This window comes from Lemur catta, chromosome 2, assembly GCF_020740605.2.
Source record: "Lemur catta isolate mLemCat1 chromosome 2, mLemCat1.pri, whole genome shotgun sequence".
NCBI classification, from domain to species: Eukaryota; Metazoa; Chordata; class Mammalia; order Primates; family Lemuridae; genus Lemur; species Lemur catta.
In genome coordinates, this window is record NC_059129.1 from 141,063,396 (window position 1) to 141,077,894 (window position 14,499).

The 14,499-nt window shown below is 39.2% G+C and overlaps 1 protein-coding gene across 3 annotated transcripts in view; it reads left to right on the plus strand.

Annotated features, from left to right (window-relative positions):
• Positions 1-14,499, plus strand: part of SLC22A3 (solute carrier family 22 member 3) — a 97,468-nt gene that overhangs the window by 53,864 nt on the left and 29,105 nt on the right. For 2 of the 3 annotated variants that reach the window (XM_045544692.1, XM_045544691.1), the window contains exon 3: positions 7,507-7,624. In XM_045544692.1, coding sequence (XP_045400648.1) covers positions 7,507-7,624 — 118 coding nt within the window. Of the gene's footprint in view, positions 1-4,844; positions 5,000-6,472; positions 6,642-7,506; positions 7,625-14,499 lie in introns of all 3 variants that reach the window. The other variant, XM_045544693.1, reaches the window with a different exon arrangement.

Below are 14,499 nucleotides of genomic sequence, written 5' to 3' on the forward strand. Positions count from 1 at the left end.
ATTTAAATATTCTTGTTCCTGACATTACTCATGTTATTATATTCATGTTTAACTCTATTCCTTTATCCCAATTGTAGCTAGGAAAATACTTGCAGTAGTCTAATAATCCTCTCTCTGCCCCTCAGAAGGGGTACAGATTGGGAATCTTGATTGGGAATCTTTGGCCCATGGCCACATCTGGCCTAATATTTTCTAGTTACTCCAGCCCAGCCCTTGGTGAGTTCTTGTGATTGTGCCATTCAGTGGATAATACTAAGGGTACCTTTTAGAGAGCTGCAAACAGCAATTAATTAGCTAATTCAGTAACAAAAGGCCCCAAATCCTGTAGCCCAGCAGTCCCAACCTTTTTGGCTCCAGGGACCAGTTTCATGGAAGACAATGTTTCCACGAATGAGGGGAGGGAGGAGATGGAGCCCTGGCGGTGATGTGAGCAATGGGGAGTGGCTGGCTGTAAATACAGATGAAGCTTCCCTCACTGGCTCAAGACCCCACCTCCTGCAGTGCACTGCCCCCCCACCCCCTCCCATTCGTAAGTTTCATGGAAGACAATTTTTCAATGGATGGGGTTCCACAGGTAGGGGAAGGAGGGGCAGCAGAGCTCTGTAGCTGGGTCCCTAACAGGCCATGGACCGGTACCACCCAGAGGTTGGGGACAGAAGCTGTAGCCAATTGGAGATCTGCGTTTGATCAGACCAGTACTTCAAAATGGATAGAACATAAGGTTTCTTTTTCTATCACTTTCTCTTTCTCCTTCACTTTCTCTCTAGCCCTCCCCTACAGTGCTCCTCTGCACCTGAGTTTCTCCTGGATTCTTTTGTGTCAGATGCCCTTTCTCCTTTTTCTTCTTCTTTATCGATGTTCTTTCTCCCGTTTCTACTTCTAGCCCTTTCAAACTTCACCTTTCCTTTCTTAATCACTTTGGAATTGAGTTATGAATTTTAAATATCTGCTTATTTTGTTTTGTTTTTACTCTTCATAAATTTAAAAATTAGGTTTTACTTCTTTTGTATTTTTTTCTCTTTTAAAATCAATGAATATACTCCAAACTCAATTAAGTTTGCTACAGGAGGGGCATTTTCCCTGCCTGTGTCCTGGGAGGGGATTGAGCATCTGTCCTCTTAGAGGACATGCTATTTGGAAAAGAGGTGCCAGACCTGGAAGAAAGATGAGCCGAGAATAATTCTGCCTCCTGGCAGGACTGCCCAGCCTGTGGCCTTTTATCTTCCTGCATATCTATGATTTGTATCCTTGAAGGAAAGGACAAGAAAGAATTTAACAGGCCACGTATCTATGAGAGGACAGTATAAGAAGGGCAGAGGGTCAATTTTAAAATCTAAATTGGAACTTCCAGTTTCCAGTTTGGCATATAAGGAGCTTAGAAGTTGCTACTCAGTCCTAACAACAAGTAAAAAGCTGAGCAAACTGAAAAACCAACAACTCTTCTTAGATCCATAAGAGAAGAGAGATCACAGGGCAAACTCTATCACCACCCTCCTCGCCACCCCCCTAATTAGAGACACAAGCAGGTGAATACAGAGAGTCACAGCACATGAGCAGAAACCTCCTTGGGAGGGCCTGTGTAGACAAACCCAAGCAGTAACTGATGAATTGCTGGAGGCTCAGTGTGGATGAGCTTGAGAATTAAAACATTCTGAGGGACCCAGTCAAAGGGGCCCTGCGCCTTTGTGATTTTTACCTCTCAGAGCTCTAGTAGGGTCTCAAAGGGACTATCAAGGAAAGTCCCTCATCCTGGCAGCAGGAGGGGAAAGGGAATCATTTTGAAATATGCCAGAAAACTCTGTTTTTCTTAACATGTCTGCCCTCTGGAGAAACTATTTAACCAGATCTTGACCTGCTGAGGTTTTCTCAGAGCCTCACTGACCTGGGGCGAGGGGAATACCAACTCCAGCTCCATCCAGCCTTCCAAGTAGAGAAAGGGAAATACTCAATGCCAGCCCCTTCTAGCTTTCCCTGTGGGAGAAGGGAAATAGCTGGTTAGCGCCCTCCAGCCATCTTATCCCAGCTGGTGGGGGGAGTCTAGAGAAGCACTTGTGAAGTTCACAGCCCAGAGGCGAAGCGTCACTGAAACACCAAGATCTACTCACGCAAGCACAGAATGATTCCCGTCCCTACACCTCACCACCACATCGCTAAAAGGCTATGTACAGCACCTCCTTTTACCCAGTTCATCATGTCAGGCTATCAAGGAAAAATTACAAGGCATGCTAGAAGTCTGAAGAGACAGAGCAAGCATCAGAACCAGAATGAGATATGACAGAGATGTTGGAATTATCAGTTTAGGAATTTAAAACTACTATGGTTAATATATCAAGGACTTTAATGGATAAAGTAGACAGCATGCAAAAACAGATGGGCAAAGTAAGTAGAGAGACTGAAATTCTAAATAAATAAATAAAATGATAGAGATCAAAAACACTGTAACAGAAATGAATGCTATTAATGGGCTTATTAGTAGACTGGGCATAGCTGAGTGCAGAATCTCTGAGTTCGAGGATATCTCAATAGAAATATCCAAAACTAAAAAACAGAAAAAATACTGAAAAAAAAAACCAGAATTATATCCAATAACCATGGGATAACTACAAAAGGTATAATGTATGTGTGATGGGAATACCAATGAAGAAAGAGAGAAACAAACAGAAGAAATATTTGAAACAATAATGTCTGAGAATTTTTTCAAATTAATGTCAGACACCAAGCCACAGATCCAGGAAGCTCAGAGAAAACCAATCAGGATAAACAACAAATAAATACACCTAGGCACATCATATTCAAACTACAGAAGATTAAATATAAGAAAAAAATTCTGAAAGAAGCTGGGGATAGGGGGAGACCCTTACAATAGAGGAGGAACAATGAATATCCTAGTGCTCTTCAGAAACCATCAAGCAAGAAGAGAGTGGAGTGAAATATTTAAAACAGAGGAAAAAAAAAACTCTACCAATCTAGAATTCTATACTCTGCAAAATTATCTTTCAGAGGTGAAGGAGAAATAAAGACTTTCTTAGACAAACAAAAATTGAGGGAATTTGATGCCAATAGACATGACTTGCCAGAAATGTTAAAAGAAGTTCTTTGGAGAGACTGAAAATGGTGTAGGTCAGAAATTCAGATCTACATAAAGAAAGGAAAAGCACTAGAGAGAATAAATGAAGGTAAAATAAAAATTTTTATTTTTCTTATTCTTAATTGATCTAACAGATAGTAACTTGTCAAAAATAATAGCAATGATGTATTTCATTGTGTATGCTTATGTGTTATATATTTGCATATGTATGCTTACTGTATAAGTGAAATGAATGACAGCAATGATACAAGGGACAGGAGGGAGGAATTAGGATTATTTTGTTATTATAAGGTACTTGCACTACCCATGAAATGGTATAGTGTTATTTTCAGTGGACTTGGATTAACTGTAAACGTATGTTGCAAACTCTAGGGCAACCAGAAAAAAAAAGCTTTTATTAGGTTGGTGCAAAAGTAATTGTGGTTTTGGACCATGAATTTTAAATCATTGTAACTAGGCTGAAACACATCTTTATTAATCAAAATTGGAACCATTACAATCAACACAGTTTTGCCAATGAGAAATAAGTTTGTTTATTCACGTAGTGTAAAAATCCATGCTTTAGGATTCGACAAACTCTTGGAAAGCATTTTCTGCATCCTGCTAGTTGTGGAAGCTTTTCCCTGCAAAAACTTTTAAAGCATTGGTTGTGCGATGTGTAGTCAGGCGTTGTCGTGGAGAAGAATTGGGCCTTTTCTGTTGACCAATGCGGGCTGGGGCTGCAGGCATTGCAGTTTTCAGTGCATCTCTTCGATTTGCTGAGCATACTTCTCACATGTAATGGTGTTGCTGGGATTCAGAAAGCTAGAGTGCATCAAACAGGCAGCAGACCACCAAACAGTGACCATGACCTCTTTTTGGTGCAAGTTTGGCTTTGGGAAGTGCTTTGGAGGTTCTTCTCAGTCCAACCACTGAGCTGCTCATTGCCGGTAATCTTGCAAAATCCACTTTTCATCACACATTACAGTCCAATCAAGAAATGGTTCATTGTTGTTGCGTACAATAAGAGAAGACAACACTTCAAAATGATGATTTTTTTTGAGTTTTGGTCAGCTCATGAGGTACCCACTTATCAAGCTTTCTCACCTTTCCAGTTTGCTTTGAATCTTCACCAGCCAATAATTTAACACAACTATACTAAACCAATTAACATCAGACTCTTGGAGTATTGTGCACAATACCCTGTTCCTTTTTCCTAAGCTATTTAATAATTATTATGCAAATGATGACAATAAAATACAAAAATTAAGAACAACTCACATTGGCTGTGAACTTTGTAGTTTATAAAGAGCTTTCACATTAACATCTTATTTGATCTTCTCTACAACCTCATTCTAGAAAAGGTGGTGAAAAACAAAAACAAGAGAACAAAATCTGAGTTTTGGAGAGCTTAGGGATTGGCCCAGGGTCCCGTGACTGATAGGTGGTTGAGCGGAGAAGATACTTCTTTCTGCTTCTCTCTCCTCATGACTCGACCCGCAAAAACGCTAGAAAGTATCACACCTGGGCCACCATCTTTTGGGAAACTGCAATCACAAAGGACATGTTCCATGCTTTAAATTTTGCAGTGTTGTTTTTGCCATAAAACAAGACATAGAATTTTCAACCATCCTTTACTTTATAATAATGAAGATATAGAGAACACGTTTTTCTGCACTTAAAACTTTTTAGAAACTCTGAAAATGATAGTTTTTTCCCATTGTGTTGAAGAGAATGTTTAAGGTGAGCTCTTTTCCTCTCTCTCTCTCTCGAAAAGGTATGGCAGAATAGTCATTTACTTAATATCCTGTCTTGGCGTTGGCGTCACTGGTGTTGTGGTGGCCTTTGCACCAAATTTCCCTGTGTTTGTGATCTTCCGATTCCTGCAAGGTGTGTTTGGAAAGGGGACGTGGATGACTTGCTACGTGATTGGTAAGACATTGTTACGCCTTCTCTATTTGGAAACTAGGGCTGGATGGCTGAGAAGTGCCAACTCTTGGCCTTCCTCATGTTCCTTTAACAAAGATTTCATCGCAGCTACAGTAATTATTTCTGTAGTTACGAGGGCTCAGAGCCAGGATTCTGACTGCCTTAGAAACTGAAATACCTCCTTACTTTGGGAAACAGATACGGACTATCATAAAATACTGGAGTACCCACTTTTGAGTACTCCCATACTATTATCATATGGCTTCTAGCTTTGCTTTATTAGAAATTAATTTTTATAAAAATTTTAATAGCTCCTTGAGATAACATTTTAAAGCATTTTGTGTGTATTATATTCTGTGATACAGTTTGAGAATACTTTCTTGTGTTTTCAAATATTATCTAATTCTACTCTTTTTGTACCAGTGGAGAACTTTTTGCCATATGGGAAATATGTCTTAAAAATGAGAAGTTCATTTGTGACCTTTTGCTATCTTTCATAACTACAAAGTTTGACCTTCTGGGTATGAGAGAAAGAAAAACTTCCCCTTTTTTCTCAGATTACTTGGGAAGGTCCTGGCTGCTCCCTTAGGCTCTATTTCTAGTCCAGGACCAGCCACCTACTTTAAGAGTCAAGGTGGATTCATGACCAGGGAAATGCAAATTCTCATCTTAGATTATTGCTCCAGATCTTTGGGCTCCCACTGTCTTCTGTTATTACTTTGCTGTCTCCAAGCAGCGCCCACTCTGGAGACATCTTAAAGATCTTTCTGTGGGTAGGGGAAGTGTCAGGAGGGATTGGTTGTCACACGTTGGAGCAGAAGGGATAACTTTGGAATGTGAGGCATTTTTAAGAAGACCCTAGTCTAGGTGAATTTTCAAAGTTGTGCTCTTAGGACAGCAATCCCAGGATAATCAGAAAAGAAAAAACCAATTGGTAGGAAGGGGTAAGAGAAGAAAAGGATTCCAGCATTAAAATTTTTAAAGAACTATAACATAAATGAAAAAATCTAACATTGTGGAATTATCATTTAATAGAAGCTTTCTTGTGATAATGAAAAGTATTTGTAGAGTCTAATGTTCATAGTGAATCTCCTAAAGAGACTGTAATATGCAAATCTTTAGAGATACAATGGTAAAATTTGGCAGCTTACTATATTTATGTTTTGATAGTTACAAGTACCTTTCAAGATAATCATCAATGAATACATTCTTTGTGTTCCCTCGATGAACCCAGAAGAGTGCTGGGTTTGGGTGTATAAGAGGAAGGTGGCAAATGCTTTTGGTAATTGGCAGAGAAGAGAGTGAGAGAAAAGCATAAGGTATGAGGAAGGCACACCTCCATCATCTCAGCCGGTGTGGAGTTCCAGGGTGGTCTAGCAGTGCTAATGGATGTAACAGGTGCAATGTCTCTGTGTGTTTGTTTCTTCTGGAGCCGATCTTGAGATTCCCTAACCTCTTGTGTTTGTTTTCCTTCAGTGACAGAAATAGTAGGTTCAAAACAAAGGAGGATTGTGGGAATAGTGATTCAAATGTTCTTCACCCTTGGAATCATAATACTCCCTGGAATTGCCTACTTTATCCCCAATTGGCAAGGGATCCAGCTAGCCATAACGCTGCCCAACTTCCTCTTCCTCCTTTATTACTGGTAATGTGGCTTTGGTTATTATCATATTTATTCTTATTCCACAGAAATGTAGAATCCAAACCAACATGAAAATGAAATCAATAAAGGAGATTTTCTGTCATCTCCAAAATGGCTATGTGCTTTGAGAATTTTTAGAGAATTTTAGGATTTATAGGGATTATTTATTGATTATTCTATTAATAGTTGTCATTAAAAATAAATAAAATACCAAAATACAAAATTCTAAATAGAGTATTATATTATGTATTATTGTTTTGCAGTATCTTTATGAAAACAATAAGGCAACAAACCATATTTGCCAGTATTGTGACATTCAAATTAAATGTAATGAAATTTATTTGTTTCTTTCTATAATCTATTAAGCAAATTAATATTACTCTGGAATTCTCTGGGGAATAAAAAAAGGTTAGGAGCATCATAAAACTAAATTATCAAAAACTATAGATATATGCATTTTATTTTTTAGAGTATGAACATATTTTAATGATTCTTCTAATTTAATTTTAATATATGAACAAGTTGATTTACATAAATCAGGTTCTTAATCTTTTCCTAATACTCATTAAATCCCAATTCTTTTCATATATCATCAGAGTTACTATAGTGTGCGATATCCTGGTTTTGCAAGGATGCCGTCATATTGATAATTTTGATGAGCAACGATCCAATTATCAAGTTAGCATTTTTTCCATCCATTATAATCTTGCAAGGATAATCTACATTTCATGGGGCCTATCATAAACTCTCATAGTCTCCTCAGCTTGTATCTAATTGCGAGATACATTTTGATAGAAAAACTCAAGTCATAAACTTTTAGGTTTTGAACTTCCTAGGCAAAACTCAAAAAACTCTCCTTCTTTGCCAGGGTGGTTCCTGAATCTCCTCGCTGGCTGATTACTCGGAAGAAAGGAGACAAAGCATTAAAAATTCTGAGAAGCGTTGCTAAATGCAATGGGAAATATCTCTCACCAAATTACTCGGAGGTAATTTTATTTATTACTGGTACCAAAGATTGTTAAAGTAGGTAAATTAATTTCTTTGTCACTTATGTACTTAATTTTGCTTCTTAAAATTATGTGTATCTTACCAAATGTTCACTAAATAATTTTCAGTTTGACTGAACTAGAAAAATCTTGGGAAAGGTCATAAGATATATTAAAGAAGAAATAATTATAAAGTTGTAATAACATTATAGTTAAGGTTAATTGATCATTTCAGTTCATGTTGTGGTAGTTGCACCAAGTTACCTGAATTATTATACTTTACTTACTATAGGCCTTATATTTAATGATTCATCTTGATTGTGCAAACTATAAATTTTTTGACATTGAATTTAGTGTAAAGAAATGTTTTTAAATTTGGTCTTGGAAATACTACTTATTCAAACCAGAGCTTGAGCAGTAATGCAATATTTTATCCTTCAGATTTACATATGCTAGTCTTTCTTCCTCCCTTCCTCCCTTATTCCATCCAGCAGGTGTTTTGGATGCCTCTGTATCAGTGCACTAAGAAAGGGGGGTGGAATTAAAAGCTTAGTCTTTGCCCTCTGGAAGATTTGATATGCAGTAGAGGGTATGACACATATATTTGAAGCAGCCCCTAAATAATTAGAGAATAGCATATAAAGAAAAATATGACAACGCTTTAGCTGCAAAGAGTAAGTGAATGCAGAATAATAGAAGGATTATTATACAAGAAATATTACAGAAGAATTTTTGGAAGATAGGAATCTTGATTTAAATCTTGAAGAATATTAAGCTGCTGACATTGTTTTCATCATAGCACTCAGTTTGTTTGGGTAAAAACGTTCTAATAAGAACTGGGTTTTCCTAGTTGTGTTGGCCCCTCTGCAGCCCCTGACAGAACTCTGTCAGATATATTTAGATTCCTACCTTCTTCCTTCTTATATTAAGTGGGAGGCAGTGGCCTCTGTGCTTCCAAAGGTTTCTACTGACCAGTTACCACTAGTGCAAATAGGTTAATGATGTACCTTGAGGTTTACAGATCATAAAATGTGTGGTGAAGATAAAGCATGATCTGTTTAAGGACTATGATTAATTGATCCTTGTCATCCTTGGAGTGAGCACATTTGAGCTATGCGTCCCTTTCTGGGAAAAAAACGTGCCCCTGCTTTCCCAGCTTGCTCTCAGCCCATTTGGCTGTCAGTCCTCACAGCTGGATCAAAGGTATGATCATTTCTATGCAATTTTAATAGTCAAATGAATATTTTTTGCTATTCACTTAGAGTATCTTGAAGATACTGCACACATCGTCCCAGAGGTAAGCATATATAAAATCTAAGTCAAGGTTTATAAGAACATAGAAAAAATAGCTGTGTGCTGATGGCTTGTGAAATAGAATGCCACATTCATCAGGCAAGTTGTGTGTCACTGTGAGTGTTGCTGAGAGACGAGTCTGATTTCCAGAACCAGCTGCTGCTACATGTCCTGTGAGTGCCCAGTTCAGGGCTGCTCCTGTGGACCCACTGACCCAGCTTCTACTTAATAATTCACGAGCACTGTAGAGATAGTGTCAGCAGCAAACTAGCTCCACGTTCTACATGGCTGTGCTTGTGAAAGATCATGAACTATGGGATCCAGTGCCTTCCAAGCCATTTTAACTCTAGTTTATAGAGGTTAGACAGACGGTCTCCATTGAAAAGCCAGGTCTGAAGTCAGACTTCCATTTCCCCGGGGAATTGACTCTAGCCTCCTAGCTGCCACTCTTGCCATTCTGTTACCAGAGCTAAGTTTTGGGTTTTTGTTTGTTTTTGTTATCCCGATGAGTTTTCATTTTATTCTTACTTTTTCCCAAAAGTTTTAATATGGAAATTTTCAGACCGATTCAAAAATAGAGAAACTAGTGTAATGAATCTCTATATGCACATCATCCAGATCTAAGAATTACCAGCTCCTGACCAATCTTATTTTTTCTATGCTCGACCTACTCTTGCCACTCACTGAAAACAATTATACCCAGCCATTATAGCATTTCATATTGTAATATTTAATAGAAACACATAAATACTTAGCTCTGGGACTATGTGTGCACTATCTTCAGGACACTGCTAGATGAATAGCAAGAAATATTCATTTGGCTCTTAAAATTCAATACAAGAAACCATATCTTGATCCGTGAGGACTCATTGCTACTGCGAGAGCAAACACAAGGGTGGGGGGCAGGGGGGTGGGGCAGAGGTATATATAATATAAATATAAAAATAAGCTCAATACCATTATTCTAAGAAAAAGCAAATAATTCCTTAATATCAACTATCAAATCAAGGTTTCCAATTCCCTGATTGTCTTATCCTGTTTTACGGCTTGTTGTTGCGTTAGAATCCTCCTGCGGTTTGTATATTGTGATGGGTTGGTCTGCCTCTTCAGGATTCTTTAATCTGTAAGTTCCTGCACTTTTTCTTTTCCTGGGAACTTTGAGGGTGAAAAATCCTGGGGAGTTTTGCCTGTAGAGTTTCCCACAGTCTAAATTTTGTTGATTACATCCTTAGGATCTTTAACATGTTCCTCTGACTTTTGTATTCTCTGTAAATTGGTGGTTAGATCTGGAGCTGAATCAGGTTCAGGTTTGATACTTTTGGCAATACTTCTTCCATTACTTTTAATGGAAATGTAGATTCCATCTCTTAATGGAATCTTCATTTATTACTGGAATACTATTATGAAGACCAACTTCTCTCATCAACTCTCGGTTACCCTGAGATATAGTTCATATAGGAAAGGCAGGACATATGCCTAATTCTTTCTTTCCTTTCAAAATAATGAATTGTTTCCCTATATCCTCCAACAGTGATCAGTGAGTTGTGTGGTCATTATAAACGCCTGGATTTAAACAGATTGTATACGTTTCAGTCCTTTGCAGCTATTTTGGTTCGTATCATTGATGCACAATTTGCCCCACCTTTGGGCAGATGAAGCATGTTTTTGTTGGTTCCTGAGTCCTGCCAGCCTTTTAGTAGTTTTGGAACACTTCCAAGTACACCACAATTTCCAACTCACAAACTCATCTTGTAAGTTCCAGTCGCACACTTGGAATCACCTATTTTTCCAAGGGTACTTTGGTTTTTGAAACAAATATCTCCAAACTGAACCTACCCATCTCAAACCCTTAAATAATAGTTGTACAACATAATCAGAAAAGCAAAGGTTTATCTTCAAAATGAGAAGGATTTAACATTTCAGTTTAAAACACCTTGCTAAGAGCTGAATTTAATCATATTAGAGGCCACACCATTGTTTTCCATCTCAAAGGGCCTTATATTCCCACAAATCATAATGATGTGCAAAACACCTCTTCACAATACCCAGAAGTGCTGGCCAGCAGAACAGGCATTGCACTTGAACTGCAACACCAAAATCAGAGTAGGATCCTAGTACAGCTTTTGTGGAATGATAAGCATGGCCTATGTCAATTACTCATATTTTGATGACTCAAATAAATATTGTTCATGTCAATGTTAGGATCCAAGGAATCTGGTTGGATTCAAACTAGTCCTAGGAGATCTGGCCATCTGCACTCTCCTCTCTCCAAAAGAACCTCAGCCACCTGCCGAGCCCAGCCTGTTCCATCACTGACACCAGGGGTCCTAGTATATTTAGGCGATCCTAAGGACCTAACTACCCAAGGATGCTGTATGTTACAGACAATAACCTAAGTTGACTACAGTCTAGCATCACACCAATCCCCAGGGCTGTAGTACATAGGGGGAAGATATGGAAAGAGAAAAGTTCGTTGGATTTGATTCCAGCATTCAACCAGATGGGTTGTTTTGAGGGTTGTGTGTCCTATAAATCACCTCAGTTATAGTTCAGATGGATGTTACTCATTTCATGGGTAGGCAAACTCTGTCTCTGGCTCACTGGTCTGTCTGCTTCCATTTTCCAACGTTCGTGGCTGGCCTCTGGCTCTGTGGAAGAGACAGCTAACAGGTAGAAAAACAGGTGATCAAAATTGCAGGCTCTCTGAATATGCCAAGAGTATAATCATTATTCACCAAAAATAGAATCCAAAAATCAAAATACCAATGCAAAATAGGCAAGCTTCTAGGAGGTTAGTAGAAATTAAAGAGAATCAGAGGGTGGGTGGGATTGTAAACAGTAGGTGGTCACCCAGCACAGGAGGATTACCTGAGACACCTAGTCTGGTGGTTCTTAGCCTTGTAGCATTTGCATATTATAATTTTTAAGGCATCCTTGAAAAAATAAAAAGCAAATTATTGGTGGTGAGTCTGCAATAATTACAGCACAGGCACATCTACAGCATAACAATATCTCATGATGTCTTTGGGAACATCCACAGTCACCCAGTGACCCAAGGGAGCATGTCGGGGCAGAGAACTCTTTTCTGCCCTGGCCATGCCCTCTATTTTGCTCATAAGGCAGAGTTTTTGCATGTTCCAGTCAATGTGAAATTTTTCTGTGGTATCAGTTGGACATTACTTCCTACCTGTTACCTGTAATGTGCCGTTTATCGCCTTACTCCTGATCACTAACCACTCAGCTCAACTTTCCTCTCTCATGTGATGGACATGTAATAGCACTGTGTGTATGGGTGAATTACATATTGAATGACAGTGCTCATCTGAGATCACGGCCAGTGTCCCAGGTGCTGAATATGTGTGTTTGTTAAAATAGAAAAGGAATAGACAAGTATATGAGAGTGCCTACAATTTTGGTAGCAATAGCCTTGGTCTGTTGCTACATAGAGGAGACCTGTGATTCTTTCTTAATGAATGTGAAGTGGTGTTATCTGTGATTGATTGTATTAATGTTGTCAACTATTTACTTCCTCTCTGTAAGAGGAGTATACATCCCAACCCTGCCCATTGCCAGGTGACTTGTAGAAATACCTCTCTGCAGGCAGTTCCATCCCCACCCAGTGTCAGGCTTGGCCACCTGACTTGATTGGACCCAGAGACCAGAGGTGCCAGAATACCGATTCAGAGCAGGACCTTTAACAGGCATCACGAGTTCTGACAGCCCTCTTGCTCTTAGCATCTGCCACAAGAACAGCATATCCCATGTTGTTGCTGTACCTTCAGCGTGGGTCTCGGGAGAGAGCTACACCTTGGAGCAGAGCTGTCCCAGCTGACCCACACTTCCATGTGGAATATGGCCAAGAAAGAGCTGTTTCTGCAGTAAGCTACCATGTGCTAAACCTGTTTCCATATGCTACAGAGATTTAGAGGTGTCTTCTCTTGCAGCCAAAACTAACTAATGCAGTTGGTTATAGGATTACTAGTTCCATTGCCAGAATAGGGTTCAATACATTTTTGGTTATCCAGAAGGCATATGCTAGGATAGACTGGATTATTATTTGAAAATATTCATTCCTCTCATTTCCGTGGGATGAAAATACTTCCTGGCTCCATTGATGTTGGGCATGGCAACGTAAACTGCCTTGGCCTCATGGTAGGTGGAGTGCACTTCCTGCACTACCACACTGGGCTGGCCTATGTGGCTTGCTCTGGACAGTGGTAGGTTACCAGATGTGATGCAAATGGGATGAAATGTGCTTCTGAGGTTGGGCTTTCCCTCTGCACTTCAGCCATCAGCATGAAGAGAATACCTCCAGCCTCACCTGTGGGGCCCAGAGGAGGCTGAGAGACACCCAGAGTAGAGCTGCTCCAGCAAAGCTTCCCCAGGCCTACCTCTGCAGCCGCCCAGCCAGCCCACGCACACTGAGCCATACCAACGCTTATTACTTCACGCTGCTGAGATTAATGGCTGTTATGCTGCATTATTTATCAATAGTCACCTGATACACTGATTGGACAGCTATTGTCACTGTACTGAACTGGTTTATACAACTACACAGGTAGTAACTGTGGCGGCATTTTTGGTTTCCTATTTTTCAAGGATTTTAAAGACCTTTACTCTAAAGATCCCTCTCCTCCCCATCCCCGCAAAACTCCCACACCTCGTCTTGGTATGGGATGTGCTCATAGAGAATAGCAGTTTACAATTCTAGTCAGCAAAAAGCCTCTGGTACTACAGAACTTAATATGTCCATATTTGTTAGTGATATTTTTATGCTATGCTGGCAAAATAAATCCATAAGGTTTGATTGTAATTTTCTTATTTTTAGGATATGCCTATATAATATATTGTTCATCGCTGATCTACAGCTTATTGAAATTGAATACCAGGTGTCATGTCAGTGTGTGTTGATGCATACACAAGCACACAGGCAGTCCCCGTGGTGGTATGTTCAGGTGACATCAAGAATGGACATTTGAGCTTTCTGATCCCAAACTCCTTTGGGCCCATCATCAGTATAAGTGATCCCACTCTTTGATATATTTCAAAAACAGAGAAGATTAAAACCTCATTAGAAGTGTCTTGCTAGTTTTTAGATTACCTTAGTTGCCAGAGAGACTTCTAACTCTTAATGGCTACTGTCTTTTCTATAATTTAATGAACTGTCACACAAATACCAATGTTGCTTTAGAAAGGGACTTCCCAGCTTTGGGAATAGCTGTTTCTGACATTTGCTTTCAAAGGGGGATTTTTATAAACAATTTTTTTCTTCCAAAAGAGGAACCACACCATGATTCTGACTTTCATGAATTCCATCGGGGCTGTATGGTAATTCAGTCCAATTATGATGTTGTCTTTGTTAACAGTTGTGTTTAGTTGTTATCTCAGACTGGGGATTCGAAATTTCTTGGCATGAAATTCATTTCAAAAGATCCAGAAAACATAGTTTAGGCCCAGGAAGTGGCGGAAGGGTCTGCAGGGCAGTCCTGTGTCAGAATGGGAAAGGTGTGAGTCTCAAAAATAGTCAAGGTTATTGGAAAGAAAGTCACTGGGGACACATCCAGTGCTTTCCCCTAACAGAG